Source organism: Silurus meridionalis, chromosome 4, assembly GCF_014805685.1.
Source record: "Silurus meridionalis isolate SWU-2019-XX chromosome 4, ASM1480568v1, whole genome shotgun sequence".
In the NCBI taxonomy this organism is placed as follows: domain Eukaryota; kingdom Metazoa; phylum Chordata; class Actinopteri; order Siluriformes; family Siluridae; genus Silurus; species Silurus meridionalis.
The window spans coordinates 23103782-23122027 of NC_060887.1; the positions used below are offsets into that span (position 1 = coordinate 23103782).

The following is an 18246-nucleotide window of genomic DNA, read 5'->3' on the forward strand; positions in this document are numbered from 1 at the left end:
ATAAAATGCTATTTTGCATTCTTTGATGTATTCCAATCAGTAAACCTTGGGTGTATTTGATCTAAATGTAATTATATTAAACTTAAAAAAATACATATTGATTTCGAATAAAAAAAAAATTAAATGTTGTCAACCAGACATGAAACGTAAAATGTGTTTCTTGGACACCATCTTAATATGTAGTAAAGTCTGCTTAGTCTACTTTTATTTTTATATAAAATATTAGAATATTAGATATTTGATGACATGAGCAAGTAGAAATAAACATATAATGCTAATAACAATATTAGCTAATAACAATAATAATAATAATAACAATAACAATAATAATAATAATAATATTATTATTATTATTGTTATTGTTATTGTTATTATTATTATTATTGTTATTATAAGAGGAACAAGAAGAACAAGAACAAAAACAATAAAAATGATGATTACTACTACTACTACTAATAATAATAATAATAATAATAATAATAATAATGGTAATAATAATAATAATCATAATGAAAACCTATATCTTTAAAAACACATACTTCAAGTTATATACAAAATAAAACATTTAAATGGTTTTCAGTCAGGCTCCATAATATAAACATTTGCCCTTCACTAGAGGATAGTCATCAGCATATTTGACTGTATTTATCCTACTTCCGCAGCTAAAGACAAATTACTAATGTTGGTGTGTGTGAAGGGGTGTGTGTGTGAGAGAGTGTGAGAGAGAGAGTGTGAGAGAGAGAGAGAGAGAGAGAGAGAGAGAGAGAGAGAATATATAAGGACAATTTTTTCTGACAAGTGTTAACTGACACATTTGTGTGTGAGGGAGAGAGAGAGAGAGAGAGAGAGAGAGAGAATATATAAGGACAATTTTTTTCTAACAAGTGTTAACTGACACATTTGTGTGTGAGGGAGAGAGAGAGAGAGAGAGAGAGAGAGAGAGAGAGAAGCTTCCCTCTTCTGTCGAAAGTATCTGAGATAGTGGTTTGAGGGAGGTGTCATTCAGTGTCATTTAGAGACGTTTTCTCAGTGATAAACCTTTTCACGTTTTCACAGACACTTGAGAGTTTTAACTTGGCGACAGTTAAAATGAAACTCGAATGTTAGGAGGAAGTGGCCAGTGATCTCAGTGTACTATCCTGAAGCGGAACCACCCGACATCTCGCATGCTTTTTTCGACCACGACTGTGCGCGTGTAGGCTGCATTTGTAGACAGCAGTGATGGGGGACACTGGTGGAGTTCTGTCTCTGCAGGAGTACATCAGCTCTGTGGAGCAGTCATCCTTACCCCGCATTCTGCAGGTCTGCTCCGGAGTTTATTTCCAAGGTAAGAAGGCGGTTTACCTCTTATATCTTAATCACACACTTATCTTCATAATACTGGATTATTTTGGAGCACCATTCTGAAGCCTACACTGGGCGCGTCTCATCTCTACTTCTCTCCTGCGTGCATTGTTCAGTGCTTTATTGTCATTTTATCATATCTACACGTTTCACATAAACGTATATTTGCACTATTAAAACTTTTCTTAGACACCCTTCTTACACACACACACACACACACACACACACACACACACACACACACACCTTCCTCAGTATTGTTTTTTTTTTCTGATTATTCAGCGTTTTCCTTTACTGTAATACATTGTGGAGGGGAAATGCGGAAGATAGAGACGACACGATACAGCGCACAAATTAACCTTCCTCTTGTGTTAGGGTCGGCACCGACCCGTTTGTAGGTTTAAATGCACAGAAGTACCACATAAATTTGTTTATTGCATCAAGGTTTTTTTACTATGTCAGGAACCTCTATTTAAACAAAATAAAACAAAAAAAAATCTCTTTAACTAAATTATAAATTTCTCTGATTAAAATTATAACCTTTGTGGTGTTAGGGTCGGTTTCGACCGAGTTATAATATAACATTTTAAAACAATAATTCGTTGTAAATCTAAAATCATAAACACACTGTCAGCTCACTAACACAGTCAGACAACAGCTCACTGACAGTCAGCTCCTCTCCTAACCCTGTAAGCTTTACTTAGGGGCTTCTCTCTTTGCCTGTTTGTCACCTTCCATGAACAAGCAAAACAAACAAACAAAAATGGACATGTAAGACATGCATAAGACCAATTCAGTTTAGAGTTGGTGACTTGCAGAGTGCATATATCCAGTTTGCAGCATGCAAAAAATGAGAAGATTGAGATCATCTCTTCGCTGAAAATGAGACAGAGGACACAGAACAGCATCGCGATGAAGAGTCTGATGAAGAGGTCGCTGGTGCTGAAGCTGCTTCTGCTCCTTCTGAAACATTAAAATCCAAAAGTGGTAACATTTGTTGGACCTCAGTACCTCCTGAATTACATGGCAGGGTAACTGCTGCAATTGTCATCAAAATGACCCCTGGGATCACTAGGTTTGCTGTGATGAGAGTAAGTGACATCAAGACTCCACTTTCTTCAAAATTTGCTTTTACAGACAACACCACCATTGTTTTTTTATTGTCCAAAAAAAAGTGTGTGTGTGTGTGTGTGTGTGGGTGGGGCACAAAGATGCAGATGTGTCATCAGGAAGTGAGACAAAGCCCATACTTATCCTGGACTATAATAAAAACAAAGGAGGAGTGGACAACCTGGATAAGCTGACTGTCACCTACACTTGCCAGGGAATGACCAGGAGATGGCCAGTGGTTGTGTTTTATAACATCCTAGATGTGTCTGCATACAATGCATTTGTGTTGTGGCACCACATCCAGCTAGGGTGGACCTCAACCAAAAAAAACAAGTGAAGAATGTTTCTTGAGGAGCTAGGAAGTTCCTTAGTCAAGACACCTATTGAGCGAAGCTGAGACCCAGCCATGGTTAGACAGCTGCAGAGTTCACCTAACACTCTATCCATGCCATCAGCAACTCAAGGAGCATCAGCACCAGCAACCTCCTCAACATCAACCAGCACAGCAACAGCCACAACCCCACTGAAGCCACCTGATTCTAAAAGAAAGAGGTGTCAGGTCTGCCCTAGCAATAAGGACAGAAAGACAAACATATTGTGCTTCTACTGAAAAAAATATCTCTGCAAGTTTTTGCCACACATGCATCTAAACACACACATAGACGTATGTTTTTGCAAACAAAGACTTTTTTTGGGGGTAGTACTTGATTTGCTTGATTGGTTGTTTGTTTGACTGCAAATCTATATATTTTTATTATTACTAGTTCTAATTTTAATTTAGTATTTCTATTATAGCTCTATTTAAAAACAAAAAAAACCCAACTTTTTTTGCCTTTTTTTTTGGAGTAAAAATATATGGGTCAAAATTGACCCGAACACCATAGATGTTACTATAGTTAATAGTATTAAAATAATTTTTATTTTTTATTTTTTTTAATTTAGAGATATTTTCTAATACCCCTCAGTAATAGTCAGGCAACATAACAATCTTTAATTTATTTATATAATTCTCTTGAGGTTCATTTTACACTTTTTTTAAATTGAAAACGAGAGGTATGCTATCAAATGAAAGGCCCAGGGGGCCACACCAAAAATATTAAAAGCAGTATTTTTATAGGTAAGGAAACCTAACAAGGTAACCAAGAGGTAGGAAACAGATTGGATGATAAATAATAGTTTAAAGGGTATTTTATGACTGTTTTAAGACACGGGTCAAAACCGACCCGTTAACATAAGAGATAGTAAAAGAAAGCTAACATAAGACGAAGGTTAAACAAACAAACAAACAAACCAAAAAAAATAGAACGACCGTGTAGATTTTGTTTAATTATTTATTAATCCAAAAAGCAAATATATGAAAAAATATCGATGATTGTACACAGGCCTTTTTCTCATTATTGCAGTCACATTTGCTTTCTCTCTCTCTCTCTCTCTCTCTCTCTCTCTCTCTCTCTCTCTCTCTCATTTTACTGGCTAAAGACTCCATTACTAGTGTTATAGTTACTCACTAACATTAGCAACAGAGGCAAATGTATTGAAAGAAAGCATTTGAACAATTCCCAGAGATGTAGTAGATGTGGTGTAAGTAAGGGGTACAAGTGCGTAACATAACTTTACGCAATATTTTTCAGCAAAGAACCACCTACTATATATATATATATATATATATATATTTCTACTACTTTTCCTGTTCCAAAACTTTGATTTTTTTGATGGCATGAACAAGTATAAATAAAACATACAATGATACAAATGTAATAATAATAATAATAACAATAATAATAATAATAATAATAATAATAATAATAATATATGATAATAACCAGTGTATTTAACATATGCCTGTACCGGTACCGTTATTAACACATGCACCAAGTTATCAAACACCCTTTAAATGGCTTTCACTTAGTCTGGGCAAAAGTTAAGCCGTGATATAAACATTTTCCCTCCACTAGAAGATAGTAAGAAGCATATTTCAGAAAATTCAGAACGTTTCCCAGTATATCTGTATTTTTCCAACTTCAGCAGCTTGTGTGTGTATGTGAGAGAGAGAAAGAGGAAGTGAGAAAGGGGAAGAGATATCTCTACCAGGAAATACATTAGGAAATAATTTGGTAACTAGTAATTAAATGCAAAAATCATTTGTGTGAATGTGTGAGAGAGATTAAGAAAAATTGTGTGTGTGTGTGTGTGTGTGTGTGTGTGTGTGTGTGTGTGTGTGTGTGTGTGTGTGTGTGTGTGTGAGAGAGAGAGAGAGAGAGAGAGAGAGAGAGAGAGAGAGAGAGAGAGAGAGAGAGAGAGAGAGAGAGAGAGAGATGTTCCCTAACAACAAACTGACCTCCGGAACTTGTTTGCAGACTTGCGAATATGAGAACACTACCAGGAAATTTATAATAAATAAAACCCACTGCAGGGCAAATAATTAACAAGTAGGCAGTAAAATGCAGCTAGACATTGAATAGTGCCCTAGTGACTATTTTTGCAAATTAATTTCTAACTGATTAAAGATCGTTCAGAGTGCTCATGCTGCCCATGCTGACCCCCTGATCAATGCCAGAAATCCTTACGATGGGTATCAAATATTATATAATATAATGAATGACAGTGGCCTGGACTGATGAATTATATATACAGTGGAACCCGGTTATGTCGATGTCCTAGGGGTTCGCCAAAAAGCATTGAGGTAACCGATGATCGAGATAAACGAAAATCAAAATGGCGGCAATATATTAACGTGCTTGAAATTTCTTTATGTACATGATGTGCGTTAATAAATGAGAATGTGCATGCACGTGTTTTTGAAGGGTTTTCTTACACAACAGCGTTGCCGCGATTTGTTTGATGAAGGCATGCTATAAAAATACATACAGTACATGTTTATCTGTCAGGAATCCACCTGCCACGCCCCCTTTCGGCCCCCTTCAGCGTGTCAGGTGCTTTCTCTGAAGCTCCGGCTTCAATCGCGCACATATGGTGCTCGTTTAGCATCATCACCAGCTCCTATTTAAACTTCCACACTCTCACTGTCTGTTATTTTCGGTATATGTTGCTTCACGGCGGTCGTTGTTATCGCGCATGCGTTTCCCGGTACGTGTCTTCCCACCGGCACTCTCTCAGCGGCTGCTCTTTTCTTCCCAAAGCCGCGCCGCGCTCCTACTAACACTACGAACACTAGCACTAACTAACAGCAGAGATTCACCAGTATACAATACAACACCTGTAGCATCTGTAAGGCTTGTTTTTTTTGTCACTTTTTTACATCACCTTGATGTTGAGGGTGCATGTGCATTTTATACCTGGGACAAGATTGCACAAAGATCAGCTGTGAGGAAGAAAGGCCTTGTGATCTCGCATGAATGTGCGTGTTCCTTTGTAACACTCACCTAAATATAATTACACACCTCAAATGGAATCAGTGTTCTCTAACAGCAGTGGTCTCTTTTAGCTTGATAATGCTTCCAGACCAACTGCATAAATTGTTCAGATATGCTTTCAAGAATGTTGTGATCATGGCCTTCAGATTCTACAGTTCTTAGTCCACTTGAGCATTTGAAGATATTACAATTTTGTAACACTTTGTGCTGCTGTGCAAAAGCTTCAGGGGCTGTGAAAAGACTGCTGAGTCTTCAAAAAAAAAGAAATGTTTAACAGTTAATTAACAGCATTTTTTCACACCTGTCTAATTTTGCACACAACAGCTTTCGTACAGATACACAGTTATTTATTGGTGTGTCTATTATGCTTAATAAGCTGTGAATGGGGCATTGTTTTGCAGGCTCAGTGTATGAAATCTCAGGGAGTGAGGTTTGTCTGTCTACTGGTGACTTGGTGAAGATTACAAGTTTTGAGCTGTTGTCTGTCTCTTGTCTGGACATTACCAACAACACCACATTTGAGCTACCACTCGATCACTCAGGTAGGTTTTGAAACAGGAAGTTATTTAGCAGTGTCTTACAGTTATTCATCTGCAGCAATTCGCATTGTTTAAAAAGACTGAATAAAAACGTGAAGAAGTCATTCAAGAAATCATTAAGCCAAAATCATTCCTTGCTATTGTAAATACAGTAGAAATAATAAGAACTCTAATTAATAATATCTCTAAGCAGAGGGCATTGGAATGAAGTTATAGGTAAATGTTGTTTTCTGAAATAGTAAAAAAAAATAGTAATGCATGAAATAATAGCATTACATTTGTATGTAGGCTTAAATGATTTAGGGATGCCTTTTCCTTATTGTTCATGTTTATCTCTAGGTCTGTACACACTGGTTCCTGAAGATCTTCCTTACAGCACAATAGAGGAGATAGTAGGCCTGCTACCTGTTGGTAAGGATGCCTTTGGCTCATTCACCTTCTTCAGCAACAGTGACCTTGTCATTGAAAACCTCACAGTCCCAGCTGGGACAGAGATGACCATTCTATCTGTGGAGCACATTAAGAACGAGAAGGGCTTTGCTCGTTGCCGGGTGATGGGTCAACAGGAAGCCTCGGCAGAAGTGCTTATTCCCTTCTCCTGTCATGGAGATTTCTATGAATGTCAAAATGAACGTGGCTACTCCCTTTATGAGATAATGTACTCAACCAGGCTGTGCAAGAGACGCTTCTGTCAAACAAAACCAAAAAATGTGACAGCATCCTGTATTTTAGCCCAATTTATCAAATCCTCGGCATCATGCACAGTATGTATTATTCATCAATCGCATATTTGTTACTTTTAAAAATTATTTCATGTATGTCACTAAACCTCTTTAGTATTTAAAGCATGGTTATTATTGTTTTCACAGTGAGAAAGAACATAGTGAAGTTTCCCTCCACCCTGGAAGTGGATATAATTGATGTGACTGAAGAATGTAAACATTTAACATTTGTAACTCCACTATCGCTAGTTGAGGTAGCTGCCCAACCAAATGAGGCCTTTCCAACTATGGCAGAGATCTTGGAGGGACCTGTGGCCAATACCTTCTTTTGCTGCAGCTGGTTGAAAGCGCTACAAAATGGCAAACATCTTGTGCTGCACAGGTGCAATAAAACACGTATGGTGTTAGCATCTACCCCAAAGGGGAGAAAAACCCAGCAGTACTTCCTGCTCTCTCAGGACTATGGTGGGCAATTACGAAGAAGAGCAAGAGAGTTTAGCTCAGTATATGAAGTGTATTTGGCATTCTCTAAATGCCCAGGATTGACAGTAACTGTGATGAAGCACTGTGAGGCAGTTGAGGAGGAAGGAGTGCCTGCTCTCAGCAGTGGAGAACAGTTGGAGGTTCTGAGATTACAGACAACAAACACGTCAAAAAGTGAGTTCGGTGCTCCTGAGGGTGTGGACAATTTGATATTCAAAAGGATTGAGGATGACGACGATGATGACGATGACGACGAGGAAATTGCAGTGAAAAAGACAGTGAGGTCTGCCTTCCTCTATTCACTCCAGCCAACTTTGCTGAGAAAATTACAGACAAGAAAAAGTATAGCTTATTGGAACTGTGCAAGTATTTCTCACTTCCTCTCGATCTCAAAGTAGTGAAACACGATAAAACAATGGAAAAAGATCCACTGGCAGGTTTAGCAGCTCTAAGATTAGAAGATGTTCTGGAAGAAACCACAGTGCTTGCCAGCTTTCCTGATACTCCAGAGCAATGTTTTGAATTGCCTGTTCGCTGGATGCAATTATCACTTTCCTTCATCTCAGACCCTTTACCCTGGCCTGATTCTGAAATCCCAGGGATTAACATACAGACCGTCACAGAGGTTACAGAAAACTTCTATCATGAATATCAGAGGCTTTATGAGAAACCTATACTGACCCCTCCCCCACGTCCACCTAAGCGCAAATCATTGACAGTACAATCAATGAAAGCGAGTGCTAAGACTAAAGATGTCACCGTCAAAAGTAGCCATCCCATCAAAAAACCGGATAAACCTCGGGGCCAAACAAAACGCAATCCTCCTCCACCACCAGATGAAGTAAGCATTTTTCACATGCACATCAGCATTTATCACTTCCAACTTTTACTTATAATTATTTCAAATAAGAAATGTATTTTGAGGTAGAGCCAGATACCATTTTTCACTGTTTACTGGAAGGGTTTTTTCAGTTTAAAAAATAGCAATGTGTGATTTTGGCTTTACTTGAAACATCGACCAAACAAGTGTTGTAAATACTAAAGAAAAGTGCTTCCTCTTTTCTCTACCTGAATGACTACAGTTTGCTAATTCTGCTATTTCTGCCTTCTTTATTCAAATTTAGATAGAGGATGTACCCCCTCCGTTGATTCCTAGAAAATCTCTCTCAACATGTTTGGCCATTAATAATACGTATGTGAAGGCCCCGAAAAAAAAGAATGCACAGAAGCATAAATCAGGTCAGTACTCACTTAACAATGTGAAAATTTTATAATAAATATACTATGCATTATTTGATGTCATCCATTTTAAATCCAACAAAGAAATATTGCTAATTGTGACCCCCCCCCCAACCTTTATTTTTTTCTTTTCTAACCCTACACAGAAAGAAAATCCTCAGACAGTGATCATGACTATGAACCTGTGGAAGACATGCTAAATGCTTTTGATCATATCATGTCATACTAGTCCACTATAAGCTTGACACTCACACACAAAAAAACGCAGAAGATAAAAATCAATGTGGTGTAAAATATATGTACTGTACATAATGGATTTTATTCTTTTTTATTAAGCAGTAGAAAAAAAGTTACATGTAAAGGAAAAAACGATTACAGAAACATAGAAATGTTTATAAAGAACAATGTATACATTAAAACCTTTTATCAATTTTTGTTTTTAACTGCTTTTTGTATTTTCCAGTCACAAACTGAACAAACTGTTGAATGACCTGCATGAATAACGTCTCAATAAATGTTGCTCTGTTAACAGCCATCAGGTCCATCATTTTCTGGCAATAAGATATGCCTAGAACTGAATATGTAACTTATTGCTGCAGTGTGTATAATGTACTAGTACAGATAACTCTAAGCTTTATATTAAGTAGGATGTTCAGAAAGGTTTACTGCAGCAGTGTTAAAGGGTGACAGATGGTCATTAGGCTTCTTGATCTGTTGATCTGAAGTGGTCTTCATCAATTGTAGAGAAAATGTGTCCCTCATTGCTGAGAAAGTCCACAACTTGCCTGTGAATACAATAGAGGGCATTTACTCAAGTGTTTAGAGAATTTACTCTAGTAGTCTACTGCAGTGGTTCTCAAAGTGCACATAGGGACCCCTGTGGAGACTGTGAAATAAAGTTAGGGATCTATGATTTTAATATTATTAGGCAGGTAAATCACAATCCACAATAATCAAACCTATCACAATTATGATAAAGCCCCTTGTATGCATTAGCTGATTTGACTGATCCTTTGAATATGTTTAATCCAAATAGATATATAAAATAAACAAAGTCAAATTGAACCTACCATATTTTCCCCACGCTTTGAACCCCGCGGCTTAAACGACAAAGCGGCAAATTTATGGATTTTTCCTGGGTTTTTCCCGGTTTCACAAACTTCAAGACAAAAAACTGAACCCCATAACATTAGACCAATGAAATTGCTGAACGGGTTCAGGTGAACCAATGAAACTCTTTATATTAAATCAGATGTGCTCCCACTGAATCGGGCCGCACCACATCATAAATATGGATGAGGTTCCTCTGAAGTTTGACCTGCTGCTCACTCGGACTGTCAACAGGAAATGCGAATCATTCGTCACGCTGAAAACAACCGGGCATGAAAAAAATCTGTCAAATTCAGTGGGTGCGTCTTATATTTGGGTGCGCTTAATAGTTCGAAAATTACGGTAATCTGAGGTCAGTCAAAAATTATCTAAATTTTTTTAAAATAATGTTCAAGAAATCAGTCAGAGCCTGTGGAAGTGATTTAAAGTTAAAGGAGTCCGTTGGCAAGAAAACGTTTCCCTGATGTAGCCAATTAATTAAAGTGCCATAATTAAACATCACAGACCACATTTCAAAACATCTGGTTATATAACATGTATTGTTAATAACCAGGTGCTTCAAATAAACAGTATTTGGATATGTAATTGAAAAACATCAATGAGTGTTCAAAATCTTCAAAAGGTTGGATGGCCCAAATTTTGCAAATATTTACCAATGAATCATTCTCCAACCCATAATTCTGACCAAATGACAAAAGAAGTTTCAGTTGTGTTTTATGTAGGTATAAGTATGCAAAGAGACCAAAACAAAAAGGGACCGGTACCTGATTATAGACATGTTCATGCCACTTAGTCTTTGTTTTAGCTCCTGAATGCTGATACCCTGAGGTTCTGGGCAGCTTTTTATCAGACACAAAACCTACAAAAGAGAGACCAGAAGAAGAGAAAAAGAAGAAAAAGTTATTAGTTCTTTTATTTCTCATTACTTATAGAGTGTATTGCCAGTTAGTTTTGGAAATGACCACATTAACCACTCAAAAAGTAAATACAGAATGAAGCCAGTCAGAACACATTCTCACGACACCACAACCCTTTTAAGTGAGTTATAACAAGAGAATTAGCGTCTCATTTCCAATGAAATTACTGAAATGAAACATTCATTCTTTATCACCACATTATTTGTGTAAAAGCTGCTTCGAGACAATGTTCATTCCTAAAAGCACAATACAAACAAAAATGAATAAAATAAAATAAGAGAATCTGTACCAATGATTGTGCCTTTGTCATAAGATTTACCTGATTTTGATTAGGGTTTAATCCATTATTAGCCATGGAGCTGGCACCAGAGTAGCCCCCACTCATGCCCATGCCACCCAGTCCAGGACGTGACACTATGCTGCTGTTCATGCTCCCGCCTCCTCCTCCTCCCTTAAAAAAGGCAAGGAAAAAAAGAAAAACCCCCACAGAGTTTTAACATTTCGCAAACGATCCATATAATGCACTGTTATAATACAAAGTTTGAAAAAGCTTAACACTGTTAGTTTATACTACATTATACTATACTACTTATATGTGCATGTTCAAAACTAAAAGACATGAGTGGTATATTCAAGCTGTCTATTATCTTCAGTTCTATTATTAAACAGGAAGCACAACAGGTTTTGCGGATGAGTAGAAGACTTCTCACCATGGTCTGTGGTTTGCTCAGCAGCATATGAGCCTGCACAACCTCCAGCATATGAGAAGTGATCTCATTCATATCCTCTAATGGGCGGACACTGAATGCCACTAAAGACCTATTATTCTGATGTATAAAAAGAATAGTTTTAGATGAGGGGCTTTGTGAAGTATCTATAAAATGAAATAAATAAAAATAAAGACAATAGACAACACTTTTAAAAAAATGAAGGAAAGAAATAAATATGTAGAGGTAACACAAGGAATTGTTGTAGCAAAGGTAAGGAGTTGCTACGTGCCTGGTGAACAATACAATTCTGTATAGCTTTGAAAAAACCTGTGATAACTGGGTCAAGCGCATTTCTAATCAGTTTCAAAATTACATTTTATATAGTTTTAATTAGTTTATATTTTCCTTAATTTATATTGTTAAGAGATCTACATACTTTACTAAGGCAGGGCTTCCAAGATGTTCAGAGTTTAAAACATCTGTGCAAATGTGCTGCATATTCCAACAGTATAAGCCAACATTAAAACTTAGTTTATATTCAAAATGTGTAAAGATTGGCAGGTCTAAAGTAATGATGTTTGTTTTCTTATCGGATTTACATCAATCATAATTCTAGTAATCAAAATACTAGCAAAAGTAAATAAACGGAGGGAACAAGTACTAATCAAGCCACCAAAAATTGATCCTAGTACATGCTATAACCTTCTAACGATTTATAACTATTATAAAAGTAATTTTTCATTCAGAAAGTTGGGGCTGAGTGTAAGAAAATAATATCCATCAGTACCGCATCTGCACAGGCATTACATGCACTGTGGTATAATCCTAAATTCCATGTTGCATACCACTATTTGATTTCAGAACTCATTCAGACTAACTTGAAGGTAAATTGTAAAAAAAAAAAAAAGGAGTGAGTTTTACCTGAAAAGAACGCAGGTTTCCAGAGACCTTGACATATGTATCTGGAGGAATAACAGTGCTGTCCACAGTGGGATCCTAAAAGTAACAAGTTGTGCTTTTAAGAATTGACACATTTAGTGTTTATACATAACAATGCAACAAAATAAAAATGTGTGTCCATGGTCAAATTTTTAGCAACATCTTGGTCAAATTCTGAACACCAGTGGTGGAGAGTGTACAATTCCTGCCACCGAGTAAATTACAAATACCCTGCTTAAATATTACTCCAGTATAAGTACCTTTTACATTTCTTCAGTACACGTACAAAAATGCTTGCAAAAATACTAAAGTGTCAAACTTAAAGAAACCGTTTTTTTTGTTTTGTTTGTTTTTAACAAAGAATGTAGCAATCAAAAGCATTTATTTTCTGAACGTAGAAAATTTAAAAGTGAAATATTACACTCTCAAATTTTAAAGAAGTAAATAAAAGTTTAAAAAAAGTTAAAATACTCTTTAAAATGTATATTCTTGAAAAATGTACTTCAATAATGAAGTAAAAATACTCTGTTACTGGTCACTACTGCTGAAAATTTAAATTTCAGTACTACTGTATTAATATACATTTCTTGTACATCATTCAACAAACAACAGTTATTTATATGGTATTCACAGGATCATGCATGGAGCCTGAGCTATTGGGTTTTTCACAATGTAGGTACAGCAGGCTGGAGGCTATAATGGTTTCTTTCCATGTTTAACAGACTACTTAAAAGTCATGTTAAAAAAAACGAAAACAAAAATCTTTTTTTTCCTTCTTCTCATGATTAATGGAAGGTTTGAAGACACAGGAAGTAGTGGTACTGAGGTTGCTGCAGCAGCCCTGACCTTTAGAATCCCCTTAACTACAAAATAACAATGACATATGAATAAACAAATGGGCTAAATCAAGTATAAAATCTGGTTTTACATTTAAATTAAACTCTGACTACTTTTGCAGGGCTCCAGACTGCGACTAAAATGGTCGTATTTGCGACCAAAAATAATAAATTAATAATATAATATAATAATATTTTTGCCTAGATCGCCACCTGCGACTATATAAATAGACACGTTATGTATATGTTAGATAATCTGCATGTTATGAATATGTATGTGCATGTTCAATCACAATTTGTTGACGTAATAAGCGGAGACGCATGTGCGGCCTACACTTGAGTTAAAGCACTAAAATAACCGGACAGTTAAATCAAATCTCACCTTTCCTCATCAGAAAAAACATGTCGGAACTAAAAATATCAGACTTTTTTCTAAACAGTCTCCATCTCTGTCCAACTCTTCCGCTGATGACACACCTGTAGTAAAAAGGCAGGCTGCAGTTGTGCCAGTGTTAGAGAGAGGGAGAACAACAGAGGCACTGAGGACCATCTTTCTATGTCAGTCAATTAAAACATAAATAAAAGTGCCAAAAGACATTTGGGAACATATTCTTGGATTCAAGAGTTTTTATGGTTGAGGTTTTGATCACGAAATGCAGAAAATGTTCTGCGACTTCTGCCTAAAATCGGGGAAAACAGATTTCATTACCCGAACAGATCATTTAAGAAAAGAGACGGTGCAAAAACACGGCAATAGTCAAAAGCATAAAAATGCTTGTGATCACATATTCGTGAAAAGTGTGCCACAGAAAACACTGTCAGCGCTCTCGGTGTCTCGTGCATGTGGACTGCGTGCTGAAAGAGCTAAAAATAAAATTCAACACCGCCTATTTGATCACTTCAGGTCCCAGGCCATGCTGTAAAATGATGTCAGATGTACACACGACAGGATGACTCAAAGTAAGTGTTTTACATTTTTTTAAAGTTCATTCTTGTGTGGCACTTAAAAATATAATTTTTGCCGCCTGTTGATTTTCTCATAGGAGCCAATGGCTTTCATTTATTTTTTTTGTCTGGAGCCCTGTTTTGAATCATTTTTTTTTTTTATTTGAATATCAAAAATTTATTTTCCTTTTATACAATATGGCAACAAATATAATTTGTATACAACCTATAACAATTGTTCCTAGTTGCATTCAAAATTAGAGAAGCCTTTAAGAACAGGAAATAAGAGAAGGCTGAAAAGAAAGTGCTATACATACATACATACATAAATAAAAAAAACATTCCGGAAAAAAGTGATAACAGGAACTACTCCAATGTCAGGAAACATGACAACTATTACAAAAGGGCTGACACTTAAAATATTACTTCTACAAAAGTTAAGTAAATGCCTCAGACTGAATAAGGAGTATCTGTTTAACACCATGATTTAATCTGTTTATTATTAGATTACACTGGCCACATATCATAAACCTTCCTGCAAACTATGATATAGTAACATTATAATTAATATAAAATCTTATGTCATTTAGATTAGACATAAATATGCAGATTTGTGCATTATAGAAAATTAATCGACACCTCTTGAGAATGCAGCCATGTTGTATATCATCAACACATTTACTTGATTTTCGATTTCAGACTTCCTGTGTACTGTGGTGTCAGGACGTGTTTAGCAACAATGACAGAATAAACATTTAAAGCTTTGTAAAGAGCGCATATATGCACAAATTGAAACATAATAGTCTGGAACAGTCCTTCTCCGAAATCATGGTTTACTGTTGCACCTGTAACCAATTTGGAACCAAACTATGAAAGACTCTCAACCTTGGCTCACATCTCAGCCTCATTGAGAGGATAAAAGAGGAAGAAACTTTTGAAAGAATGTAATTAATTCAAAATAAAACATACTTTTATAAACAGAGAGGCACTGGGGGAAAAAAAATTCTAAATTTGCTTACTGAACAAATCTACGAATAGCTTTGGAATGTGAACTTAACCACCAGACCATTAAAACATTAACACTGATCATTAAGATATGAGCGGTCTTACTACCATCACATCACTCTGAAAGTTTGCCATATAGATAACAGCAAACAGAAACACAAATGGGGAAAAAAAAAAAATCAATGCTCTGTTGAACTTTGAATTATTATTATTATTCATTGATTATGAATATTGATGTGTTCTTGCAAATTTCCAATGATGATACTTTATCAGTGTTTGTAATGTATAGACATTTGCCACACCAAGTGGAGAAGCACATTTCTTGTGCCCTACCTCTGTATCTACCCACTGCTTCACATCCATGGGGCCATTGTCATGTCGTCCACTTTGTACTGAATGTTAGTCATGGACTTATCGGTGCTTCTGATGATTCCCACGATAGTAACCTATGATGCACAAACCAATGCATTGTTGATTAAAACTGATACATTGTGCAAATGTTTGTGTGATGGAAGTTTTGGTAGAGTTCAACATGTCACATGAGAAACACGTCATATATTACATTGCTTTAATAGGAATGTACGTATGAGAAATGAAACTCACTTGTGCAATTTCCACCTCCCCTACTCTGAAGACGTCCTCCGCTTGGGTAGCAGACATCAGCTGCGACACTGTACAGGGGACTATCTGCTGTGCCCGTGCCCTCTACAAAACAGCACAAAGGTTACTGACACTACAGCCCATTAAAGAAAAACATGCTGCTTGTCTGTCTGAAATGTCAATGGTCTGTCTTTGCTTTCACAAAAAAAAGAGAAAAAATAAATAAAACAAGAATTAAGACTGACCCCTTTTTTCTCTCCTCCCTGGGAAGCAGCAGGTGAGCCAAAGCCCCCTGGTGACTGTGTGTATCCACCAGCCATGCTTGCCTCTCCATATGACCCTGAGACAACAGAAGAAAGCACATATTTCTTCCAGAACGATGTAAAATAATTTGGTGCAACAGGAATGATCTCACTAGACCACAATGAGTCACTCAGAAACTTGGATTCTAAAAAAAGTGGCTATACATATGAACATGTTGCGATTTTATTAAAAAATCTAACAAGCCTAGCAAAAATCTAGTGAGGTTTTGAGCAGATGTTGGTGTTCAGTACACCACATGATGCAGCTCCCCAGCTCACATTAATACTGCTGGTTATGCGGGTTGACAGAGCAGGTGTAGTTGCCTCACCAGCAGCAGTTACACACTAAATTACCTGCAAAGCACCGGGTCCATTTTTAATCCTCACAACTGTCTCTTTCAATCCCATTTCACTCTCATCTCAGCTTTTCCCACAAGTTATAAAGGTGAAATATTCCATTCATTTCCTTCATGTCAATATCTCACCTACTTATTACTACTGTGGCTTTTAAATACTTACATTTTTACATTTACTTTGATACCGCAACCAGAAATTACTTGTTTCTTAGGATTTACTGACACACACACACACACACACACACACACACACACACACACACATACATATACATATACACTCTCACTCTCTCATATATATTTTCGAGCTTAATATAATTTGTTTTCTTTGTGCTCTTCCCTAATGTTAAATGTTATGACAATGTCATATAAATGACTAATCATTTTCATTTTTTTAATAGAATTTTTATTAAATGCCAAAAGATGAATTACATAACGTTATAGCATGTTAAATTAACACTAACCTCCAGAGACAAACAAACAAAAAGAAAACAAAAATTACATACATTTCAATGATTTCAGAGCTTTTTTGTTTGTTCCAAGAGATTTACATACAATTTAAAGTCATTAATAAAATGGGATAAGTTTGGTCTACATTGAACCCACCTTTTCCTATGAATGTGGAATTTTCTCAATAAAATTAACAAGTGTATATGTTGTTGTTGTTCACAATTCAAATGTTCATGTTCTGTATAAAACAGCAATATGAATGACGAATCTGTTAAAGATGCGGACGGGTGTGTTTACGTCATCATTCCGCGACTTTCGGCGGCTTTTTAAGTCATCTATCAGTTACACATAAGACGCTGATTATATGCGCGAACTCTTTAACAGCTACAGATGTAACTGGGTTTGATGTATTTCAGAGCAAAGCACAGTAAAACCAACTCTAACATACAACACAAAATATGACTACATCTCTCTAAAATAAAGCCAGACTGTTTATAGAGGCTTTATAAAGTAAGTTGGTAAACAGGTGATTGTATCCTAGCGTGGTATTTTCTCTTCACAGCAGGTCCGTTTCGAGGCTGAGCTAGTGTACCTCAAGCTATCGGAAGAAAGTTACATGTATTCAGACGATTAAAGCCCGTACCTTGGTTCCACATTTGCATCACTACGAACTAGAAATCGTCCACACTGTGAGGGGAAATGAACAGCCTCCAGACACAGGATGTTTTCTGTACCGCGTTTAGTGCCTGGATTCCGCGCGCGCAGGATATTCAACGAGGCTGTATTACAATTGGCTCTAAGCGCACTACATAGGTCGCACGAGCCCTGACTGTGAGCTGCACAAAAGGGCACTCCGTTAGGGAAGTAGAGGGCAATTTGGAAGCTAACGCTTACTTCGCGCATGCGTTAAAAAACTGCCGGGAAAAACCACTGTTTGAACATAAATAACTTTATTGACTGATTAATGCAGAACAACTTCTGATAAGTAGAGAGCACGTGCTTTTCATGGATCTGATTTGTTACCAATTATCTAATGACTATTATATATTCGCTGGCTTTGCCGATTGAACGGTTTATAGGACAGTACGTGGTGCAGTGTGCAATAGTTGTGTAATGTATTCATTTTTCGGAATAAAGATGGAGTGTATGATTGCAACGGATTACTGTTGTTATCTTTATTGTGTGCGCGCGTGTGTGTTTACTTTGTAAGAAACTACCAAATCGCATGAATGTTTCTTATAATTGGATATTTACCCGTTTATTAA

The 18246-nt window shown here is 36.5% G+C and overlaps 2 protein-coding genes across 2 annotated transcripts; one reads left to right on the forward strand and one right to left on the reverse strand.

The window, feature by feature from the left end:
* The first annotated feature begins 864 nt into the window (after positions 1 to 864).
* Positions 865 to 9064, forward strand: themis2 (thymocyte selection associated family member 2). The gene is given in 8 exon segments (XM_046848016.1): positions 865 to 1327; positions 6230 to 6370; positions 6707 to 7054; positions 7057 to 7131; positions 7237 to 7833; positions 7836 to 8413; positions 8697 to 8811; positions 8958 to 9064. Coding segments are annotated over 8 exon segments (2043 nt in total). The 5' UTR covers positions 865 to 1221; the 3' UTR covers positions 9041 to 9064.
* Positions 9065 to 9123: 59 nt separating this feature from the next.
* Positions 9124 to 17839, reverse strand: rpa2 (replication protein A2). The gene is given in 10 exon segments (XM_046848017.1): positions 9124 to 9596; positions 10686 to 10780; positions 11158 to 11289; positions 11549 to 11665; positions 12470 to 12544; positions 15607 to 15644; positions 15647 to 15719; positions 15877 to 15978; positions 16119 to 16213; positions 17625 to 17839. Coding segments are annotated over 10 exon segments (834 nt in total). The 5' UTR covers positions 17644 to 17839; the 3' UTR covers positions 9124 to 9508.
* Between the last annotated feature and the right edge of the window lie 407 nt (positions 17840 to 18246).